The sequence below is a fragment of the Littorina saxatilis genome, linkage group LG8, assembly GCF_037325665.1.
Source record: "Littorina saxatilis isolate snail1 linkage group LG8, US_GU_Lsax_2.0, whole genome shotgun sequence".
Lineage (NCBI taxonomy): Eukaryota > Metazoa > Mollusca > Gastropoda > Littorinimorpha > Littorinidae > Littorina > Littorina saxatilis.
Genome location: NC_090252.1, coordinates 32,762,154 through 32,787,470, shown reverse-complemented (window position 1 = coordinate 32,787,470; position 25,317 = coordinate 32,762,154). Strand labels below are relative to the sequence as shown.

Here is a 25,317-nt window from a genome sequence, read left to right as displayed (position 1 = left end):
CAGCTCCTTGTGTTCATGACTGCTTTCTCTTAAAATTAATTACTTTATGACAGTCAGAATACAATGGAACAAGGCTACATAAACCCTGACAGCCTACGACAACGGCCCGACTAAGGCTCAACACCGCGCCAATAAATTCAGCATTGGGCCAATGTTGGGCCATGATTGCTCCGTTTTCGTAGGCTATCAGGGTCAAAGATACATATTGGTAAACTAGTAAAATACATGTTCAGCATCATCAGCAATACCACAAAAGGATTAAAACAAGACATTCCTCCGATAGGAACTACACCCCCGTCAAAGGGAAATAACCTTCTCAGTTGGTGGCAGTGAGAATGGTTATTTCCCTTTGACCAACGGGGGTGTCCGTCTATACCAGGCCTTGTATAATTTTAATCCACCAATAACTCCCTAACCGTGTGTTTGACTGGTCCCAATTTTTGTAAGGACCGTCTCAGGAATGTATAGAACCTGTTCACCAAGTTTGGTGACGATCGGTCCGTTCATTCTTGAGATCTACTTGCGAACACAAACACATCGAGTGAAACCTATACACACCCCTATACCGGGGGTGTAAAAATCCTATTAGCTGTATGTCAGCGGCACAATTACCAGAACCAGCGTTTATGTGGAGTGATCGGGTGCTGGTCACTACCGCGAGCGTCACTACCGCGAGTACTATGGAAAGCCGTTTGGCTCATAACTATTACAGCTGTAATTTAAAATAAATACACCTGTATTTAATGATAAATACAGCTGTATTTAATCATAAATACAGCTGTATTTAAAAATAATTACACCTGTATTTAAAAATATATACAGCTGTATTTATTATTAAATACAGGTGTAATTATTTTTAAATGCAGCTGCATTTAAAAATAAATACAGCTGTATTTAAAAATAATTGCACCTGTATTTAATAGTAAATACAGCTGTATTTAAAAATAAATACACCTGTAATTATTTTTAGATACAGGTGTAATTATTTTTAAATACAGCTGTATTTATTTTTAAATGCAGCTGCATTTAATAAATGCAGCTGGAACAAATTAGAACTTGAATCGGAAAATGTACGACATGCAAAGCGACAATCTCGTGGAGATACTACTTCCGGTTTGCGCCATGCACCTTCCAACAGCCCACCATTGCGTCAATTTGTTGCAGTCTGGTAATGAGCCAGAAGAAGTTTTAAGAAGGTAAGCAACGTTTTGTTTGCTTGTTCATTTGTGACTTAATGGAAGAAACAATGCGTGATCTTTGAAACACGGGTACCGGGTCCCGGTTTGATAATACTGGGGGTCTGACTAATTACTACGCGACCACACGCGACCTTGCACTACCTTGCGCGACCTCAAACTAAAGCATGTTCACGTAATATTTTTATATATATAGTATCTTCACAACAATGTCTGACTTCATACCAATTTTTAAGTCAAAGAAATTAAAAATAACGGAGTTATAATGTATTTTGCGACGAACTATCGAGCTAAAGTGAAATCATCGTGATTCAGCGTCCGACCATGTTCGCATTCGTTTAAGAACGCAGGCTCAACCTCAAACTAAATAATATTCATGTAACATTTTATATATCTAGTATCTTCACAACATGATCATACTTTGAACCGAGTTTTAAGTCAGAGAAGTAAAAACAAAGTTAATTCTGATGCATTTTCAAAGAGCTAGCGAGCAAAAGTGCAAACATCGGATGATTTCACTTTAGCTCGATAGCACGTCGCAAAATACATTATAGCTCCGTTATTTTTAATTTCTTTGACTTAAAACTTGGTATAAAGTCAGATAATGTTGTGAAGATACTATATATATATAAAAATAGTACATGCACCTGCTTTAGTTTGAGGTAGTGCAAGGTCGCGTGTGGTCGCGTGCGGTCGCGTAGTAATTAGTCAGACCGACCACTGGCAGTGGCAATCAAAGATGGCGTGTGAAACTGAAAGCAACTTTCTGTGTTTTGGAGTTCATTAAATGTTGGGATGAATATGTCAGGTTTGAGGATGCACATTTCTGTAGGTTCATCTCGGTATTCCACCCCCTCGGCTTTCTGTTGTAAATATTAAGCTGAGCACGGTGATCGAATGTGGAAGCTACGTTTGGTCAAAGGTCACAGAAGATTTGCGTCGTGCAGCGAAGGAAAGAATCGCGATCTTGTTTCCGAATCGGTACCTCTTTGTTTTTCATTAGACCTGTCATTCTGCCTGCTCGGCTTTGTTAGATGTTTGCATATCGTGTTGCTATTTTCTTTGCTTTTATTATTGTTTCTTACTTGTGCTTCGTTTATCGATACAACGCAAGTAATAAAAGTGTTTGGCAATTTTCAGGGAAAATGGAATGCTACAAGTACAACGCATGGTGTATTCCAGGATATCTGATCAAGAGTTGGATGCGTTGGTGGAACCAATTACTGCTTCCAACAAGCTTACTGGGTCCTTAATGATACAAGCTCGTCTGAAAGGACAGAGGACAGTACTTCAGGTAACTCTTCTGTGCTGAATATTAGAATAGTAAAGCTTCAAAAAGGAATTTTAAACTGTTGAAAAACAACTGAGAAATGGACCAATGTTTCACAGTCACAGATTCTGATTTTAAAGTTAAGTAATACCGTTTTTATATTTAGTCAAGTTTTGACTAAATATTTTAACGTAGAGGGGGGAATCGAGACGAGGGTCGTGGTGTATGTGTCTGTCTGTCTGTCTGTCTGTCTGTCTGTCTGTGTGTGTGTTTCGATCCATCATACAACGCCGCAGCTATGGAGGTCAATGCGTTGCTTCGGCAGGGCACTGTGGACTCCCCTAGAGTTGTATTTTGGGACCATGATTTTATGTTTTCCGCTGGAAAACAGTTTACGTTACCTGAATTTGCAGCGTCATTTCCTGGGTGATGGTGTGCATCTAGCAAACGTATATTCCCAAGCTTGGGACCTGTTGGCGTAACATATCAAGATCAAGAAGATCAAGCAACGTCAGGACAGGCCAGGTTGTACAAGTCCCTTCGTCAGGCGATAAACACAGTCGGTTTTTGTGTGATTAAATAATGTTGTAGCCGGGTCAGGTTGCATTGTGCGTTTTGACTGATCAGCTTACAAAGCACGGGTATAGGAACAGGGAATCTTCAAATTGTTTACATTTTCTTTCTTGTTTGATGCGGGTGGGTGGCATTATAAATCGACGGCTCTAAATGGGGTCAACCAGATCGGTAGATGGGAAGTAACTCGAGTTTATGACAGGCTCGTTGTGGATGATGTCCCTTGTCTAAAAACCAGTTCAAGGTGGAATGGTTCTTCGATCAACACGATTGTTGAGTGTTCTGTCAAATCAAGATATCGTGACATGTTTCAACAGTATGTTTCTGTGTTGGTGGATAGTATGGATCAGTGTTTTTCCAGAGTACTTGGAAATAATTTTCAGGTGAGATTCTGATGAACATGTTGGTGTTACGATGCCTTTTCATGTGAGCGTTTGTCAATTCAGAGAATCAGAATATTTGTTCCTGTGGAGGTACTGTATGTCAATTACCTCAGGTGTTTGTCATTTCAGTGAATCAGGAAATATTGGTTCCTGTGGAAGTACTGTTTTGTCAATCACCTGTTATTTTGCCTAGGAGATTCCAAATTTATTTTGATTGTGGTACTGTGGGCTAGGTAATATTTCATGTGGAGGTACTGTTGTCACTTGTGTTGGCTGGTGCCTCACAGATTACAAACACTATTTTGGTTAAAGTACATGTACCGTGGGCTAGGTAATATTTCATGGTGGGGCTGATTTTTCAGAGAATCAGAAAACATGGTTCGCTGTTGTTCTTTTTGTCAAATTAAGCTATAGGGCCTCAGAGATTCCAACATTAGTTAGTATGTGGATTTGTTAGCCAGGTATTATGTTGGTGTGTGACAGTTCAGAGAACCATGATGTAATTTCCTGTTGGTGTTCTGTTTGTCATAAATGTATTGAGCCTCAGAGATTCCAAACTCGTTTGGTGGGGGTACTGGGTGCCAGGATTTGAGTTTGACACAGAAAACACAATTGGTTTGAAGTACTTTGGGCCAGATTTTAATCAATTTCTTTGGTTTGTATTTCAGACTCCCAAAATCTGGTGACAACTTCAGAAGTATGGGATATTAAACACCTTTTACAGGCTGAACAGTGAAGGAGTTGTTAACTCCTGCAAGGAGCAGCAGACAAGTTCAAGGCTTATGTGTAATTCTCAGTAATCTGACAAATAAGGCTGTGTTCACATATCCTGTTTTTTATGCACAGGAATATGCCTCCCAGGAGGGCAGCATCAAGGCACCCGAGCCGCTGCAGGTCGGCCGAGGGCCAGCAACCAGACAGCCGCGCAGCGACAACCCGGTGGGTTTGAGTCAGCCACAGCAGGAGGGGAAGAAAGCGCCACTGCTTTGGCCGCGGTATTGGCTGAGCTACGCAGGCTGGGGGAGCGGCAAGAGACCTGCCAAGTGGCCATTGTCTCGCTCCAGAAAGACAACCAACGTCTGCAAGAAGCTGTTTCGGGTGATCGTGAGGCCATCGCCTCAACATCGGGATCGATGACAACCGGTACCAGCAATTCTACCCTGTCTGGCTCGGTTGCCAACCTGGTCAACACAATCACAGGTGAGGCGGCCACCGAATTGGTGCCTGTTGTTTTGTTCGTCGAGGATAAAGTTAAACGCAGGATCTGGGGCCCGGGGCGTCAATCCACAATGACAACTGAAAAGTTTCAAATGGAAGCGTGTCAATGTTAATTGTAATTCAATCTGACAATGATCTCTTTCCTGCGTTCATGCGGTTGCAAACAGACCAGAATTGGTTCTGTTCTGTTCACATAGTACTTTGAGTTCACTTACATGCAAGGGTGATGCACAGTATTCCTATGGAGAGAACTTCATCTTTAAGTGTACTTCGATTAACTGAAGATATTCAATTGTTTACTTCAATGTGGGAGGTGTGCAATGTGTAAATACACATCAACTCAGTCAGTAAGATTTATGTGCAGGTGTATGATGCAGAGCTGTCAGCCCCTATGAAGCTTCATGTGTAGCAATCTTGAATTTATAGTGTAGCAAATGGTGTTTATCTTTAAGTATTGCATCATCTTATAATCCACTGCACCTGCATGTTTATATGTCAAGACACAAATGTTGCAATAACTGTGTTCAGACAAGAAAACAGCAGCAGGAACAAATGAACATTGTAGAGTGTCTGTATAACGAAGTAGCATTTTCTGTTTTACAAGTAGCATGCTACATCGAAAGCGTAATAGTCTGCAGCTCTAATTGGGCCACTAATGTGGCATGGTGCTTTTGGATTCCACAAGTTATTTTGCATGTTGTTTTTAAGGCAAATGTGTCAGAAGCTCCTAAAGAACTTTAGTGGGTAAGCCTGTGACATTGTTGTCCACATAGAGAATACTATATGGTTTCCTATGAAATACCACTTTTACACAAGTTGTGCTTTTAAATATTAAACTGCGAACAATATTTCAAAACACTAGTGTAAAACTGGTATCAAACAGGAAGCCATGTAGTATTCTGTTTATCCTACATACAGGGTTCGTACAGGTCATGGAAAGTCATGGAATTTGATTTTTAATTTTCCAGGCCTGGAAAGTCATGGAATTTCAATTCAAGTCATGGAATTTCAATTCAAGTCATGGAATTTAACATAAATAAGAAAGAAAAAAAATTAACCTTTAGCACGCCAGCTTTCTTTCGGGTTGTTTCTTGACAACAAAAAGTATGCGGAATTGGAACGAATTACCAAGGAAGATCTTCGCAATGAACTGTGTATCGCGGTGAAAAAAATGACAGTGCGTAAAAAAAATGACAGTGCGTCAAGTCACAGTGTTAGTGACGGTTATGAAACGGAATTTACGAAAGTGCAGATGGATACAAACAGTGGCTGGTCCAGTTTAGTGAAATGACAGGACCAGCAAACATTACCGATAATCTGACTGCGTAGCAAATGCTTGACTTGCTTGTCAAAGAGACACTGCGTAGAAACTGACTCAAATTCAGTGCAAAGCAAGCCAGTGTCAAAACTGGCAGTGACAAGATGTAAAAAGTTTGCGTGTTCGGAAATGGCGACCTGTGGATCTAGTCATGGAAAATGCTATTGAGGCTCATGGAAAAGTCATGGAATTTTGTTTCTAAAAACCAGTGGGGACCCTGTACATACTGTTGCATGTTCATTGCTGTAAATGTCCCTTTGTCGAAGCGCCCAGATTGAAGAAGCTTAAAAATTGAACCTGGATCTCTCCGAATGCCTCGTGTAATCTTTTATGTCAAAGCAAGGAAATGTCACTGGTGTGGTGTTTACGTTCTTAAAATTCTTCCGAGTGTTCAAAGAAGGACGCTTGTTTCGGTATTGGAGGCAGTGAAAAATCAGGTCCTTGTCAGACAAGACCTCTTTACACATGCAATGTAGAGTGAATGGTATTGTTATGACATGAGTGGTATGTCACGTTAGTGTAATAAGTTGTATTCTTACACGCTCCACAAAGGCACAGAGTACGGGGAGCCATCCAGCGGGTTGATCCTGGTGGAGTAGCTGTCAGAGCTTTGGCGTTGAGGCCCACGAGACGTCGTCTGTACCAAGTATCAGGACCAAACGCTCTCTGGCATCTAGACGGATACCACAAGTTGATATCGTGAGTACAGCTACAAATACATACACTGGGCACAAAAAAATCCTTTTTCAAAATTTGGTGAATGTTGAGTGTGTCCGGTGGTGGGGAGGATGTTGGGGGTTGTGCCAGTTTGAACATGGAATTTGAGTGGATTGATACAGGTGGCATAAGGAATTCTCTTAAACATTATTTTATGACGCTGGAATCTTTCTTTTAAGACCTACATAACCCTGAGATAATAAGGTCTTATAATGGGGGTAAACTTACAGAGGTTATGAGCAGAATATCTTAGAGAACAGCATACCTGCCAATTGCTACGATTTTGGCGCAGCATGCTCCGATTTTGCAGGAATTGCTACGCTGCTACTCTAAGCCCTGAGCTGCTACGCTAAAAAAAAAAAAAAAATGACAAGCGTGCAAAATGTTCACTTATTGCTTGACAATCAACAATGAACATTGCATAACTAGTCGAGTACCGATGGCTGGGAACCACTCCGTTATGACTCGATATTGTCCACGTGACTTGCTTAGCAAATCGTGAATTTTATTGCAAGCATTCGCATTTCCGGTGACTCTATGCGCCAATTGTGAATTTGATTAGAATATGCAATGCACTTGTTAAGTTGTAAGCTGTGCACAGTGACGGTGTTAGAAGTGGAAACTGGAGGGAGACAGGATAAAAACGGGGAAACGTAAGGGTGGTGAAGATTATGGTGCAAGTTCCACGCCGATGCGGGCAAATCATTTTCAACGATTTTTGCCGAAGAATTCGACAGACTTTGCGTGTATAGGTAATAATACCTGCTATTCCGACTTGGTTGTGTGACAGACGTTTTCTTCCACACGAGATTACGTTGATTGTCTAAATCTACTTTTTGACGGAAGTGACCGAACAACTGTGAATGACGTCTCGTTATATGGGAATGACGTCACAGTCATCGTCACAGTCTGTATCTTTTGAAGCATCTCATTCTTCATGACGTCTTTCTGTGTCTGCATCCGCAAAATGTTTGTTCATTCCGGAATCTTTGTCATCTATGTTCAGAACTCTGTCCTTATAGTGTCAGACAAACAGGCCTCCTGAGCGAACCACTTTCCAAGGGAAGTTAAATTCGCGTATGGAAACAGTACTGTCGTCTGGGGTGCCGTTTTCAGTATTCTGAGCGTTGAAGAATCTGTAAAGAGAAGAAACGATAACAGCAGGAGAAATAAAAGTCGTGTGTGCATTTTATGTTTTTTTGGAGTGACGATTTTGAGTTTGAATCCGTTCTTGCCATGCTCCTAAAGCGTGTAACATACAATCTTGCATACGTTTGCTTTAGTAGTGGCAAAGAAGGAAAGCGTGTGACATTGAACTATGTTTAGACGGTTGTAATGTCGTAGAGCTCTCAGAATCTTACAAACGTTTTTGATGGCATTTTAAATGCGGGCTTGCGATTCAAATTTAAGATTATGCGAGTGCTACGCTTATAAACACCAATTGCAACTCTGACATTGGGTGAAAGTTCCAAAATGCTACTCTTTGGGCTTCACAGGGGTTGGCAGCTATGAAACAGGGTCTTGAAAATGTCTTGTTTGGGATCGTAAAAGGAAGGGCGTCTTCTAAGGGGTAGGTGGGTAACGAAGGTGAGTCGTGTGCAAGTATTTTCTTTTCTTTTCTTTTTATTTTGTCATTTTCTGGATATGTAATGAAAGACTGGTCCATTGATGATTTCCCCACGGAATACAAAACATATTCTGGTTATACCTTACCATTTCTACTGGGTGGTTATTTAAATTTGGTTGCTTGGTGGTTTTTTTAACAATAAACACCCCTTCAAGTTAACAGAGAAATAAGCAGAGGGGGGAATACTTTTCGGTGAATACCAAGTTACCTAGTCCTAACAAATAACCACCCAGCAACCAGTCTGAATCCTCGATAGCTCATAGGTTGAGAAACCACACTGTGTGGTCACTGCTTGGTGACTGAAAAGTTCTGAATGCTCAAATATTCGAAAGAGGAAAGAGCTCATACATACTGCATTTACACTATTCATTTCAGGTTTCAACACACAGAATCCAATATAAGATCCATAAGTTTGGTTGTTTTCTAAATCAAAATCTACGTTGTACCAGACACAAGGTCTCAAGGCAAGTAACTCTCATATTTTGTGTAGAAAATAGAGTTGTTCCCATTTTGCATTTGTACAAATAAAAAGACAGTAATCTGTAGGTCAATTATATTTCACTTCATAAATAGAACTTTTTTTCCCGAGATACTTAAACATGAAAAGAACGCAAAAATATTTGCCTTATCGTCTTAGCAGAACAACTATGTACTTTATTTTATTCGAAATTAAATTAACTGCTATAAAGAGTTTGCAGAATTGCGCAATTTTCACAGAACTCTTCAACCATGGATTAATCACATGCTTGTGCAGGTAGACTGGCTGAGTGAATAATACTTGATCAAAATAATTATGTGTGCTGTGGGCAGGCTGTCTGTCCAAGGACAAAAAATGTAACGTTGAGCTGTTATCTCAGAAGTTTATACAGCTAGACCTCTGAAACTTTGCACACTTTTAGGGTTTGATGATTTCACGAAGTGACCCCAGTTTCGTTGACCCTCATCAAATTTTGGGGTCACAGCGGGGTCATGTTCGTTTAATAAAAACTTAACGTTGATGTTATCTCAGATGTGTTTTTAGCTAGAGCTTTAATAGTACGCACACTTCTAGGTTTTGATAATCTACCAACTTGACATAAGATTGTGGGCGGGGATGTAGCTCAGTGGGTAGCGCGCTAGATTTGTATCCAGTTGCCTGCTGTCAGCGTGAGTTCGTCCCCACGTTCGGCGGGAGATTTATTTCTCGGAGTCAACTTTGTGTGCAGACTCTCCTCGGTGTCCGAACACCCCCGTGTGTACACACAAGCACAAGACCAAGTGCGCACGAAAAAATCCTGTAATCCATGTCAGAGTTCGGTGGGTTATAGAAACAAGAAAATACCCAGCATGCTTCCTCCGAAAGCGGCGTATGGCTGCCTAAATGGTGGGGTAAAAACGGTCATACACGTAAAATTCCACTCGTGCAAACCACGAGTGCACGTGGGAGTTTCAGCCCACGAACGCATAAGAAGAAGAAGACGACATAAGGTTGATTGACCTTCGTCACAGCCCACTTCGTCAACATCACGGGCCAAAGAATCTAGACACAGCCATCGTCGAACGCTGAAGAAGAAGAAGATTGACCTTTGTCAAGTTTTGGGGTCACAGGGGGTCATGTTCGAATCAAAATATCTTAACATTGATGTTATCTCAGGTGTTTTTGAAGCTTGAGCTTTGAAACTTTGAATACTTGAAGGATTTGATCATCTACCTACGTGACCCTAGTTTGGTTGATCCCTGTCACATTTTGGGGTCACAGTGGGGTCAAGTTTGTAAAAGCTTTACATTGCGGTTTTCTCAGTTATTTTTATTAAATTTCACTGAATTGTATGTGTTATTAACCAGCAGACATTACCAAAATTTTGCTTGTTTTTATCAAATTTTAGAGTCCCAGCAGTTAGTGGAATCCTCCTTTTAAGACCTACAAGACCCTTAAGGCTTATGGACATGACGAAGAAAAGTCATATAAAGCAATTGCTTTTCTTGATTTATTTCTTTGCAAAATTGAAGAAAGGTGGATTAAATGGGTTACACACCTTTTCTCAATGATATATATTAAAAATAATGGTCTTGATTCTCGGTCATGAAAAAGCACTTTGACCATTACTTTTTAATATTTACTGAGCATGTTACCTGTACTTATTTCCCAATAACTCTTTAATCAGAATTTGTGTGGTGAAATCACATATGGAAACGGATCTCTGTTTGTTATATTGCAGGTGGAAAATGGTGATTCATGGGGCAATCGATGGCTTTAGCCGGGCCACTACCTTCCTCCATGCCACCGAAACAACAGGTCAGAGACCGTTCGGGATCTGTTTTTGGGTGGAACCCAACGCTTTGGACTCCCGTCAAGAGTCCGCATGGACCATGGTGGCGAGAATCTGGATGTCGTCGCCCTCATGAATGAACACAGGGGAGAAGGGAGAGGCAGTGCGATGCAAGGCCGCAGTGACCATAACCAAAGGATCGAGCGTCTCTGGCTCGACGTCTGGAAAGATGTGGTGAACCCTTACCATGACCTGTTTACTGCAATGGGAACACCACAGGCAGAAGGTGGTCTGGGGATACTGAACATGGACAATCCCATTCACTTGTGGGCCCTCCACTATGTTTTTCTGCCCAGGCTGAACCGGTCCCTACAGTGGATTGTGGAACAGAAGAACCACCAACCCCTGAGGACAGAGCGCAACAGAACTCCCCTGCAGCTCTTCTTCAGGGGGATGCTGGAGAGACGAGCCAGCACATCCACAGCAGTACAGGACTTCTGGAAAGGGAGAAGCCTTCAATCGATAATCGAGGACCATCCTTTGCCAGACAGTCGTTAGGATGTGCCTGCCACGGCTTGCCCCCTCTCTGAGGAACAGCTCGTGCAACTAACGGAGCGCATTGACCCTCGGAGTGGGCCACCCACCGATCAACATGGTCAGATGTTGTTCTCCAGTTCGTTGCCAACATGCTCGAGTAAAAAAAAAGTTAGCTTGTGGACACCCCAAACCTGAAGTGTATAGCAGACCTGTGAACCCATACGATTTTGCCATATTTTGTACGCTTGATTGTCCAGACTACAAGCAGATTGGTCAGTGGAATCACAAGAAAAATTCATTGTCTACTTTTATTTACAAGCGCATTCCAAAGCCGATCCAGTGTTTTGACACATGATTACTGCTTTTGTCAATGAAAGAAGCATTCGTTTTAAATTGTAAACTTATTAGGCTACTTGCCCTATCCGCTCCAGCCACGTAATCGTGCAATAAATCTGCAATATCTTGCATGGCGTTGGGAGGTGTGCCTCAATTTGCGGGTTTGCTTTGAGACCTCAGAGTAAGGATGTGTCTGGGTGCAGACACTTCGCCTTCAAAAAAGTTAATTTGCACTGAGCAGCATTGTGCTGCAACAATGAAAGCCTCAAAAACAATCATAAAGTTTGTTCAAAGTACCAAGCATGGTAGAAGGTATAAGCAACTGTTTTTTTGACTCACATGCGAAGCAAAAGTGAGTCTATGTACTCACCCGAGTCGTCCGTCCGTCCGTCCGTACCGTCCGGCCGTCCGGAAAACTTTAACGTTGGATATTTCTTGGACACTATTCAGTCTATTAGTACCAAATTTGGCAAGATGGTGTATGATGACAAGGCCCCAAAAAACATACATAGCATCTTGACCTTGCTTCAAGGTCAAGGTCGCAGGGGCCATAAATGTTGTCTAAAAAACAGCTATTTTTCACATTTTTCACATTTTCTCTGAAGTTTTTGAGATTGAATACCTCACCTATATATGATATATAGGGCAAAGTAAGCCCCATCTTTTGATACCAGTTTGGTTTACCTTGCTTCAAGGTCAAGGTCACAGGAGCTCTTCAAAGTTGGATTGTATACATATTTTGAAGTGACCTTGACCCTGAACTATGGAAGATAACTGTTTCAAACTTAAAAATTATGTGGGGCACATGTTATGCTTTCATCATGAGACAAATTTGGTCACATATGATCAAGGTCAAGGTCTCTTTGACCCTTATGAAATGTGACCAAAATAAGGTAGTGAACCACTAAAAGTGACCATATCTCATGGTAGAAAGAGCCAATAAGCACCATTGTACTTCCTATGTCTTGAATTAACAGCTTTGTGTTGCATGACCTTGGATGACCTTGACCTTGGGTCAAGGTCACATGTATTTTGGTAGGAAAAATGTGTAAAGCAGTTCTTAGTGTATGATGTCATTGCTAGGTTTAGGTCAAGCATGTGAGTCGTATGGGCTTTGCCCTTCTTGTTCAAATTGGTTTAAATCTGCGCTCTTATTCTAAACCAATCTTTGTAAAGTGGAAAGTCATTCAAATAAAGCGAAATTATGTCCGCTGTGTATTTTATTATTTTTAAACACAGGTACTGCACCACGAAAACAATATTGCTAAAAAAAATAAAAAAAATATGTACACTTTGTGAAAGAAAGTTGTAAAGAAAGTTTTACACAATGATTTGCCATTAGGTTACCTGTTTAATTGCACCAAACAGACATGGGATTCTTCCGTAAAATTACGGAATTCCGTAAATTTTTAGGCTCCAGGGATCATTCTTGAGATTCGTGCAAATCCGCTGAGAAAATGTTGGGGTATATGTTGGTAAAGACCCAAGTTTTTCGGACGGTCCGCTGATCGCGACGCTCCATTCCATACTATTCTTGAACGGTTGGTTCCTAAAACGGTCAGACTGTTGCTGGTCGATCCGTATGGGAACGCGCTCTGTGTCTTTGTCTCCTACAGTCACCGTTTCAACGTAGCTATCGGGGATTCAGTATAAGCTAAAGCATACCGTATGAGAATGATTCGGCGCCATTTTTACATCGCTTCGAGCCACTTGCAAAAATGATGAGGAAGCTAAAGCGAGACGAAACCGTTCTATCCCGGGAAATTGACCAGCAGAAGTACAAGAAAAATCTCTGGAGATTCGACTGGCTCGATGAAGTTGTATCATTGAGCTGGAAATACGAGAAAGGCCAGAAGACACAAGACGTGAAACTGAAAGTTGGCGATGCTTTTGCTAAAATCAACTTGCCGGGAAAAGCTTAGTGCACTTTGTGCAACGATGTTAATGTTATCAACTACGGTTCCAATGGAAAGACTGCCCTCAAAAGCCACTTGAAAAGCAACAAGCACCTGACTATCCTGAAAACCCAGTCGTGTAATCAGTCACTGGGGTCGTTTGGCACCGACAAGGTAAGAACATTGAAACCACACCGTCACACGCCACCACCACCCCCCCCCCCCCCCATATCTCTCTCTCTCTCTCTTTCTCCTCCTTATTTTGAGTCTTAGCGTAAAATTAATTTGAGAAACATGGGAAGGAAGAGAAAGGGAGGGGGGGGGGCTATGATTAAGCTGAAATATGCATTTCAGGGCCATTTTTGTGTGTCTAAAATACTAAAAACCTTCAGCTTCTGGGGGCTTCGCGTTGCCCCTGGACCCTACTGGGGGCCTTCTGCGGTCCCCAGACCCCCACTTTTTTTTTCCTTAATTATCACTTTTTCTGAATCCCATGTCTGACCAAATTTCTTTTGATGTATCTATAGTATAGATTTATAAGGTTGAAAATTGCTGAAAGTTTTTAAAACAGACTATTGTTTTTGAAAAAGACCTTAGTGTATTTTTAGGTTTATTGATGCTAGATATATTTATATATATATATATATATATGGCTTGCCCAATCCAACGTATAAAGGAACTCATTGTTATTCAGCCATTAACCTTCGCCGGCACTCGTTATCAACTACACACGGACGCATTCGTGGGGCCGTGCAGACCCATGCTTCTCAAAGAAGGAAAAATGTGCATATCCTTCCGTGGCACTCGTGGGGCCGTGCAGACCCATGCTTCTCAAAGAAAGAAAAATATGCATATCCTTCCGTGGCACTCGTGGGTCCGTGCGGACACAGAAGGGTGTTTGATGCAAATATCTCAAACGAGTTGGAATTTTTTAATGAGCTTTTAGAAATGCCTCAGACACCTAAAAAGCTATCATCTCCTAAAAGCTCATTAAATTTCAGTGATAATTAATTAATTAATTAATGGTCAAATTTAGACTGCACACGGTATTTGGTAAAATATTATGGGTCTGCATGGCCCCACGAGTGCCACGGAAGGGTTTGCACAATTGTCCTTCTTTGAGAAGTATGGGTCCGCATGGACCCACGAGTGCCTCGGAAGGGTATACACGCTTTTCCTTCTTTGAGAAGTATGGGTCCGCACGTCCCCACGAATGCTTCCGTGTGTAGTCTAAATTTGACCATTAATTAATTAATTAATTAATTAATTATCACTGAAATTTAATGAGCTTTTAGGAGATGAAAGCTTTGTAGGTGTCTGAGGCATTTCTAAAAGCTCATTAAAAAATTCCAACTCGTTTAAGAGATATTTGAGACAATGACAAAAGGTGACGTTTTCATGTCAGTATGTCCCAAATGACATCACCAGTACATTTTTCATTCTATCTAATCTGTTTTCGTTCTATTTTTTCTAATAACATGCGTTAACAATTGATTGCCAACTGGAATGGAAGAGCACAAAAAGTGTAACTTGATATGTAGTTTCTCTAGAGGGAAAAACATCTTCCACTTTCATGTCAGTGTGTCCCATGCAACATACATTTGCCAAACAGCTATGTGTAAGTAGATTATTTGTTAGTGGTATAGAAAATACTGATCAACAATCAAAGTCAGTTTTCACATTCATTTTCTACCTATTTCTTATTTGTTTATTCTTTTGGCAATGGTGAAATGTCAGCAATCGTGTGTCATTCGGGACAGTAGACATGACACCTGACCTTTTGTCACTGTCTCATTTGCAATCAAACACCCTTCTGGGTCCGCACGGACCCACGAGTGCCTCGGAAGGGTATACACGCTTTTCCTTCTTTGAGAAGTATGGGTCCGCACGTCCCCACAAATGCTTCCGTGTGTAGTCTAAATTTGACCATTAATTAATTAATTAATTATCACTGAAATTTAATGAGCTTTTAGGAGATGATAGCTTGTTAGGTGTCTGAGGCATTTCTAAAAGCTCATTAAAAAATTCCAACTCGTTTAAAAGATATTTGCAATCAAACACCCTTCTGGGTCCGCACGGACCCACGAGTGCCGGCGAAGGTTAAAGACATTTTCCGAATTACAATGGTTTAATAGCCAACTTGCACAATACCCCTTTTGAACAGCTCTCTGGTGCGAAAGATAAGGAAGGTTCACTTCTCTACGGGCAAACGTTTTGCTCTCACAAGCACTGGTGTTCTCTGGCTTGTGTAAAAAAAACAAAATAAAATCTCAATCGCCTTACTTTTGTATACAGGACATGCTTGGGTACTTTGAACTAACTAAAGGATTATTCTTGCGGCTATTATTGCCGCAGCCAATAAACCTTTAACGACTTTGTGTGTGTCGGTGTGTGAATGCTCTGATTTGTTTTGCTATTGTGTTTTGCCGTGAGCTCTGGCGAGAAGGGGTGATTAATTTATGTTCATTATTATTATGTCTCACTGTGTTTTCACAGCTGTACAGAACAGTGAAAGGGATACTCGTTCAAACTTTGGTATGATGCCATGAGCGCCATAGTTTAACTAGAGTCAAATCAGTTATTTTTCTTTTTATATTCAATGGTGCCTCATTCACCCATATTCATCAGAACATAAGCTTTTTGCAACGTTCATTGAAGGTCAAGGTCCCTTTAAGTTACCTATCAAACCTCATAGTGGTGTTTATTGTTTATGGTTAGTGTTTTCCCCTGGAGCAATTTTTTTGATTAGTGCTTTTGTGGACAAGAAACAATTAACAAGTGGCTCTATCCCATCTTCCCCCCCCCCCCCTTCCACGTGGCGATATAACCTTCGTGGTTGAAAACACCAAATAAAGAAAGAAAGTGTTTTAAACATTTTCAGTTCTCCATTTAGTTTGGTGAAGTAGTGTAGAGCATTTTTTGAACATCAATAATCATGTATGAATTTATTGCATGTTTGTTGCTAGAATATTAATCATTCTTCTGCTGAAGAACTTTGTGCCTGATGAAAGTAAACATTGTGGTCAGTCGCATAGGTACCCCCCGCGGGTTTGGGGGAAGAATTTACCCGATGCTCCCCAGCATGTCGTAAGAGGCGACTAACTGATTCTGTTTCTCCTTTTACCCTTGTTAAGTGTTTCTTGTATAGAATATAGTCAATTTTTGTAAAGATTTTACTCAAGCAGTATGTAAGAAATTTTATGTCCTTTGTACTGGAAACTTGCATTCTCCCAGTAAGGTAATATATTGTACCACGTTGCAAGCCCCTGGAGCAAATTTTTGATTAAGTGCTTTTGTGAACAAGAAACAATTGACAAGTGGCTCTATCCCATCTCCCCCCTTCCCCCGTCGCGATATAACCTTCGTGGTTGAAAACAATGTTAAACACCGAATAAAGAAAGAATAGGCACCCCCTAACAGGGGCTCACATCCACGTCGGACATCGGACATACACGGATATTTTTTCCAAATGTCATATACTTTTTCATGCAAGAGGACATATGTCCTATTGTTTTTGTAACAAAGTGCATGGTCATTGTCCGATTATGCTTTCATTTGATCCGGACATTGTCAGTACTTTCCAATTTACAGTAGTTTGATTTGCTACCTGGAGGGGCCAAAGGATGACATTCAAAAGAAACAGTGGGTGGTGAAGGTTGTGTAATTGTGGGCATCCACCAGAAAGCGCATGCTCTTCAGCAAGAGAAAGGAACAATCACAGTGAATTGTCGTCATTAGCTCACAGACAAAACAACACGTTGTTATTACTTTGATTTGTTCTGTTATACCTTTTTGCCAAGAAAATTAATTTATTTGTTCTGTTAATTGTGTGACAATAAACGAGTCACGTTTAATTAAATTTACGTTTTGTTGCAAAAAAACAAAGTCCTATTGATTTAGTTTTGTTCAGGACAAATGTCCTATCACTTTTGCATTGTCCAGGACATTTGTCCTATACCACCTCTCATGGATGTGAGCCCCTGCCCTAAAATCAAAGGTGAGTTTTAGATACTAAAATGTGCCAACAATTTTAACAGCACACCCGAGTCCCCTTTTTACTTTAGTTGCAAGATCAGTACATGTTCTATCACGGAATTTTGTTTTGTTTTTGTAATTATGTGTATTTAGAGATTTTTCAAACCAAACTATTAATCTTTGAGCTCAGATGTCCTACTTTTTGACGTATTGGTATGTTTATTCAAGGTAAGCTAGACGAATCATTTGTATCAGGAAACTAAAATAAATGAAATTCTGATTTTATGTGAAAAATTGAATCAGTATCACAACAATTTCAAAAATTATTCATATTATGTGCTGGTTAATGACTATTAAATTTGCAAGCCAAAGCTCCGTTTGCATTCTGAATTTTGCATGTAAATGTCCCATTTCAAAGATCACCTATATATTTAGGTGTGTGTGTAGTCTTTTTAAGAACATCAATTATATACATTTATTGGATCTTGATTGCTTGAATGTGTATGACACATAATTCTTGTGTATGAATAAATGTGTATGACAAGTTTGAATATTGGATAATACAAATTGTTTGTATGGATTTTGATTCCTGTATGGTGAGGCAATGAACATGTGCGAGTGAGATGTCTATGATGGACAGCAAAATGTAGTTATGGATTCATGGCTGCTAGTCTCATTTCCAGTCATATTAAAAAAAACAAGTTTTTACAAAAACACAAAACATAACTCAAGTTGTCTGCCACAAATACAATTAATTTTAATCAAACAAGTGTCATGCAGAAAATCCACTTTAAATAAGGAAAATCATCACAAAATGGAATGCATACTTTATGTTTATCACATCACAAGACACACTGGTAATACTTGGCAGGTGAGAGTTAACCCATCACACAATGGAATGAATATTTTTATCACATCATTAGACTGGTATTACTTGGCAGTTGAGAGTTAACCTATCACAAAATGGAATGAATACTTAATTTTTATCCCATCATAAGACTGGTAATACTTGGCAGTTGCGAGTTCATCCATCACAAAGTGGAATGAATACTTTAATTTTATCACATCATAAAGAATACATCGGTTCTACTTGGCAGGTGACAGCTGAACAGTTAGCAAAACAGTCACTATTTAATACTGGTTACAGAGACGAGGAATTGAGGCTGAAATTTATAAACTAAACAAGAAAGCTGAAATTGTGTGAGCCGTTTGTTCGTTCATGGGCTGAAACTCCCACGGCTTTTACGTGTATGACCGTTTTTACCCCGCCATTTAGGCAGCCATACGCCGCTTTCGGAGGAAGCATGCTGGGTATTTTCGTGTTTCTATAACCCACCGAACTCTGACATGGATTACAGGATCTTTTTCGTGCGCACTTGGTCTTGTGCTTGCGTGTACACACGGGGGTGTTCGGACACCGAGGAGAGTCTGCACACAAAGTTGACTGTGAGCAATAATAAATCTCTCGCCGAACGTGGGGACGAACTCGCGCTGACAGCGGCCAACAGGACTGAGCTACATCCCCGCCCTTGTGTGAGCAGTGACCTTCACTACAGAGGAGTGTAAAACTATAAAAGGAAAAGCAGTAGACAACGCCAGTTTTGGTTAATTTGGTAAAACATAAAAACAGACTATCGTTACACAGGGCACGAATATCACATTATCATAACTGTTACAAACGCTTTTGAGTTTATTAATTTGTATACCATTATGAGACAGTATAACAAAGTTGTTAGCGTGCAATTGATTTGTTTGTATCCGGTTTATGGTGTATATTGCCAAGTTTTGTATGGGACACTGTAACGCTAGTCCGAGTGCTTTTGATATTTTGCTGGCAACGTGTTATTCGTGTAGTAGGGGGGTTGAACCATTTATTCTGTACATTAGGTAACTGATACCTGATATGATGTGAAGTGCTTAGTTTACTTGATCAATAGTCGAGAGAAATACAATGCTTTACATGTTTTCCATGGACAGCGTTACACGGAACACGAAAAGCAGGCAACATAATGACAAACAGTGGTGCAAAAAAACAAATAAGAACAGAACACACTCTTGAAACACAACGGCAATTTAAATAATGCAAAACACAAACATCAAATCTTCGAAAGTCTCTCTCTTGCATTTAATAGCAAGTAAGAAATGATGTACGGTACAGGCACCCAAAATAAAGCTTATTTTACTGAGAGAAAAAACCCACACACACCTTGTCTTAATAATTTTAAGATTTCAAAGTTCAACGTTAAACACCCCCCCCCCTGCAAAAAGCAAAGAAAACAATCAAAACAAAAACAAGGTATGTAAAGGAGTATAGGAAACCGTTTAAATCAGGGTCATGTTTTTTTTTTCCTTTGCAGCATGACCTCAAATAATTCAGTTTGAATACATTTGTGAATTCTCTTCAAAATTGCAGAACAAACATTTTTTCGCAGGGCGTGTACAGAAAGAAACACCAACACCTACGGCTACCAAGCAAAAATAATGCGAAACACAAACATCAAATCTTCGAAAGTCTCTCTCTTGCATTTAATAGCAAGTAAGAAATGATGTACGGTACAGGCACCTAAAATAAAGCTTATTTTACGGAGAGAAAAAACCACACACACCTTGTCTTAATAATTTTAAGATTTCAAAGTTCAACGTTAACACCCCCCCCCAGGGTGTGTACAGATAGAAACACCAACAGCTACGGCTACCAAGCAGAAACTAAACGCACCATTGAAGGAAAGTTTTTACAATAAATAAAATCCACCCCCTTCAAGAACAGCCTGGGACAGCTTCTGCCTCAGTTCTTGACGTGTCGGGCAGACACCTGCATTCTGAGGGCACAAGTTGACACTCTGGGGAGTGGCTTTTCGGGTGTGTCCACAAACACCACGGTCAGAGGACTCTGGTACCCTCCTGGTACTGTGGACCGGCTCCCAGACATGAAAAACACGAAATCTGAGATGGTGGTTTCTCCGCACTTTCCATCTGAAACAAGACAAAAAAGAAATTCTGAAATAAAGGAAACATCATCCCGCTTTCTTAATAAGCATACAAGTACCAGGACTCAAAAGAGAGGGAATTATTGCATGCTTGTGTTCATTTGTAGAAGCGTAGAAATGTTAAGCATGCTTTGCGACACAGAATGAAATGCTATTTTGAAAGCGTAACTTTTCTTGAGACTTTTTTTGAGCTGCTTGACGTTCAGTTTGATATGTGAAGGCAAACGAGATTCATTTTCCCAAATCTTTGGAGCTTTCAGGGGTAAAACCATGTGTTTATCATTTGCTGCTTTACATACAAGTTATTCTCCTGGGCCGTTTCCCATTTTGTGACATGTATTTTCAGTCCTTAAAACATGTATTAAATGGCAACTTGAATGTATACTCTCCCAAAAAAGAAACTTGACACAGGTAAACATTGATGCTTTTTCAAATATATAATATATGTTAGAGGAAAGCACCAAAATTCAGTTTGAAGTTTGTCGGTTACATTGTTGCTAACAACTAACCCATAAAAAGAAAATAATTGAACCAAGACTTTACTGGGTGGTCGCCCTTTTATTGAATTGCAAAAATTCTCGTCTGCACAAAAATCATGTGCATGGAGAGTATCGAGAGTATACATATTTTCTTTAGTAATAATTTTTTTCCAGTAATACTCCAGGTTGTTAATGATGCAGACTTGCAACAAAACAACATAGAATATATATATATATATTATTTTCTTGGTAGTGTTAGCAGTATTCAAATTCATGTCACAACTTCCGGTTTCCATGTTATGAAGGTGCTTTACTTTAAAACCTTTGTATTTTTACTGAACACTAAGACAAACAAAATGTGCAAGTATTTGTTATTCTATCTCTGCAGGCCAAGGATATTTATGAAACTAGTATTTGTGAATGAAATTAATTTGTACAGCTTAAATGTCTCAAGTTAAATTTAATAAAAAGTCTACTTTATAACATGGTTTTCCCTGGTACACAGCTCTGGAGATTAAAGCTGTGGTCTATTTATGACTTTCCTGGGCTACGAGGTTGAAAAATAGGGATACAATCATGTACAGAATTCTGTACAGCAAACGCTACCCGAAACTCCACCTATACGGCGTGTATGACCTTGAGAGCTTCAGTCAACGCTTGAATTTTTCAGGGATAACAGCCGGTTTGCTCTCTCAAGACTGATCATATTTTATCTTCAAGAGAGATCAAGGGGAAAAAATAAACGCCCCGGCGAAGATTCGAACTCTCGACTTCGTGTCTCATGTCCTAACCACTAGGCTACTGCGCCAATTGAGAAAATGAAGGAAAAACATTGATATGAATTCATGTTATGTTATTCTTGAAGCAGCATGATTTATATCTCTATCCGCCCATTGTTCAGAAGTTTGTTTGTTTGTTTGTTTGTTTGCTTAACGCCCAGCCGACCACGAAGGGCCATATCAGGGCGGAGCTGCTTTGACATATAACGTGCGCCACACACAAGACAGAAGTCGCAGCACAGGCTTCATGTCTCACCCAGTCACATTATTCTGACACCGGACCAACCAGTCCTAGCATTAACCCCATAATGCCAGACGCCAGGCGGAGCAACCACTAGATTGCCAATTTTAAAGTCTTAGGTATGACCCGGCCGGGGTTCGAACCCACGACCTCCCGATCACGGGGCAGACGCCTTACCACTAGGCCAACCGTGCCGGTTGTTCAGAAGTGAATACATGTATAACTATTTCTTAGATGTCTGGTTTCAACTGGCTTTGGAGAGATTCAATTACTGTTCTTGTCATTTTCTTGCATGTTGTAAATAGAGATATCGCAGCTATTTGCATGGCGCGAATGTCGTGTAGCATGACGGTGTAAACATGTACTGCGATTCTGTAAAACATGTTTGCAAATAAAGGCAAATTTTAATGTCAATTTTTACGTTTTTGCAACGCATAAATGATAATTCAAGCGTAGAATGATATAAAATTATCAATTTTTTATCTTTGACAATACTGGTGAAGTGGCCTAGCGGTTAAGACATCGGCCCCGACATTTCGAGGCCCCGATGCCTTGAGTTCGAATCCCTGCCAAGTCGTTTATTTTTTCTGCTCGATCCTTCTTGACAACAAATATGCTCAGCTCTGCGAGAGCAAACCGGATGTTACCACTGCAAAATTCAAGCGTTGACTGAAGCTCTCAAGGTCATACACGCCGTATAGGTGGGGTTTCGGGTAGTGTTTGCTGTACAGAAATCTGTACATGATTTTGTCCCTATTTTTCAACCTCGTAGCCCCGGAAAGTCATAAATAGACCACAGCTTTAACCCATATCAATCAAGGTTTGTTATGAGCCAAACGGCTTTCCATATGAGATTATATACGTACCACTGCCGCCGCCACCAAATAATCATAATATACACTTTACAACGGATTACACACACACACACACACAGATAACAAGGTAATCTTGAACTTTAGCGTGACGAAAATGCACCGAAAATGGTGTACGTTGTCAACCATGGGACATCATCTACACGAAAGAGTTGTCTCCCTTGTCTGGTCACACGGATAATTCCTTCTTTGATGGGTCAAATGCATTCGTACAGTTCATCATCGGAGTTCATTCCGTAACTTCAAAGGGATCTAAAATGACTTGTTATGATTACAAGTACAGGTTCTACAAATTTGGAGACTTAAATGCCTCTGAATTAAGAGCTATGAATTTAACACGCTAAAGTTCAAGATTACCGATAACACGATATAGCAGCTAGTCTCTCGCACCGAATTCCAATATTTTGCATCTTTGGTCAAAAACGCGTACAGGCCTCCCTTCAAGTTCAACTTCTGGATGTGGATGCCCCACTGACTCGGTGTAGATCGTCACAAGAACCGAATTCGTCTGATAAAACAATTAACTTACCCTGCTGTGCGAGCCTGGGCAACAGCGTTAATTAAAACTGCACTCGCAAACCTTCCAAAACACCAGGGACATTTGCCACCCCCGCCATCTTGAGCTGTTCAGTCTGTCAAAAGGCGGCAAAGCGAGGCGATGAAGACGCCTATAAGCTTAGTGTTTTTCATGTGGATTCCCAGTCCAAGTTTTTAAGTCGCTTAACCACGTGACTAATAACTGATTAATACAGGTGTATTTATTATTAAATACAGGTGTATTTAATTTTAAATACAGGTGTATTTATTTTTAAATGCAGGTGTAATTATTTTTAAATACAGGTGTATTTATTTTTAAATACAGGTGTAATTATTATTAAATACAGGTGTATTTATTTTTAAATACAGGTGTATTTATTTTTAAATACAGGTGTATTTATCATTAATTACACCTGTATTTTATAATAAATACAGGTGTATTTAATAATAAATGCACCTGTATTTAATAATAAATGCACCTGTATTTAAAAATAAATACACCTGTATTTAATAATAATTACACCTGTATTTAAAAATAAATACACCTGTAATTTATAATAAATACACCTGTATTTAATAAAAAATACACCTGTAATTAATAAAAAAAATACACCTGTAATTAATAATGATACTTATTGTATACGTTTAAGAAATAAATACAGCTGTATTTATCATTAAATACAGGTGTATTTATTTTAAATTACAGCTGTAATAGTTATGAGCCAAACGGCTTTCCATATTTTTCCAGCGGTGCGACGAAAATCAAGCACATAGAAAATGACCAGGAGTGTTTCCACACGCGCGACGCGTTAGCGGCGCGACAAGCGGCAAGCGACGCGATTTTTTTGAAAGGGTCCTGGAGCGATTTTTTCGCGTTGTCGCGCGGCAACGCGGGAGTTTACAGATTTTACCGCATGTTTAAAACGCAAGTACGGAAACACGTCACGCGTTTGCGCGCGTTTTCTTTTGTCGCTGCCGCTGTCGCGGGTACGGAAACAGAACTTACCGCGAGTACGACACTACCGCGAGTACGACACTACCGCGAGTATAACACTACCGCGTGTCACACTACCGCGAGTATAACATTACCGCGTGTCATTTTATGACTTCCATGGCTGAAGGCAAAGGTTGAAATGTTTCCTTGAAATATAAAACAAAAAGGCCTGGTCTGTTCTCTGAACACTAATTCAATGTTTGTCATGCTAACCAAGAACTCAAAACGATCAGAACACACTATCAGAATACATATAGAATGGGTTGCTTCCAATCAAAGCCGTTAGAACACAAACTCACAAGAAGTAAGTTTGCATGCGTTCTCTCTACGGTTATGGTACTCGCGGTTGTGGTACGCGCGGTAGTGTGACACGCGGCAGTGTTATACTCGCGGTAGTGTCGTACTCGCGGTAGTGTGACACGCGGTAGTGTTACACGCGGTAGTGTCGTACTCGCCGTAGTGTGACACGCGGTAGTGACGCTCGCGGTAGTGTCGCATAACCGGAGTGATCTGGAAAGGTGTCAATCTCTCTCTCTCTCTCTCTCTCTCTCTCTCACTCTCTCTCTCTCTCAATGTCTCTCTCTCTCACACATACACACACACACACACACACACACACACACACACACACACACACACACACACACACACACACACACACACACATACTGATGTCATCTGACTTACTTGGTATCACAAAAGGTGCTGCCTTGCCGGTTTTTGCTGAAAAATAACTCCGAGACAATTAGATTCAATGAATACAATGATACAAGTAACCGGCAAGTCGTAAATCCAAGAAGGTGTGGGGACCGACACAAAATAGGCTGGTTGTGGGTTCTGTCACAGAGAAATTAGGTCGAAAGTGGGGTCCGACACAGAAAGTGGGGACCGACACAATGAATTATGGGAACCGTCACGCCTACGTCACAAAAGTGTGGGGGGACCGAACACAGCCAATTTCACTGACTACTTTTGTTGTTTTTATTATTACGGCTGTTTGGATGGCCCTACAATCTTGAAACTTGGGCTGTCTGCTACAGACATGTTGAACTTTTTGCTGGACCAACGACAGTTCCAAGCAGGCATTTTTTGGTAGGATATTTCTTGCCGATGCTACGAATTATGCAGTTTTGC

General features: G+C 40.4%; 1 protein-coding gene across 9 annotated transcripts; it reads left to right on the top strand.

Annotated features, from left to right (window-relative positions):
* Positions 1–980: 980 nt before the first annotated feature.
* On the top strand, positions 981–17,669 carry LOC138973339 (uncharacterized). Of its 9 annotated transcripts, none has more exons than XM_070346065.1 (5): positions 981–2,004; positions 2,337–2,490; positions 4,269–4,622; positions 6,511–6,657; positions 10,501–17,669. In XM_070346065.1, the coding sequence occupies exon 5, from the start codon at positions 10,645–10,647 to the stop codon at positions 11,107–11,109; it is 465 nt and encodes a 154-aa protein (XP_070202166.1). In that variant the 5' UTR covers positions 981–2,004; positions 2,337–2,490; positions 4,269–4,622; positions 6,511–6,657; positions 10,501–10,644; the 3' UTR covers positions 11,110–17,669. The 9 variants fall into 6 exon arrangements, with proteins under 9 accessions (XP_070202166.1, XP_070202171.1, XP_070202165.1 ...); XM_070346064.1 differs by having other exon boundaries at positions 981–2,177; XM_070346063.1 differs by having other exon boundaries at positions 981–2,490; positions 10,501–12,472; positions 12,514–17,669.
* The last annotated feature ends 7,648 nt before the right edge of the window (positions 17,670–25,317 follow it).

What these genes read in the sequence shown, in the direction of transcription:
- LOC138973339 (XM_070346065.1), top strand. Translation starts at nt 10,645, where the DNA reads ATGGACCATGGTGGCGAGAATCTGGATGTCGTCGCCCTCATGAATGAA.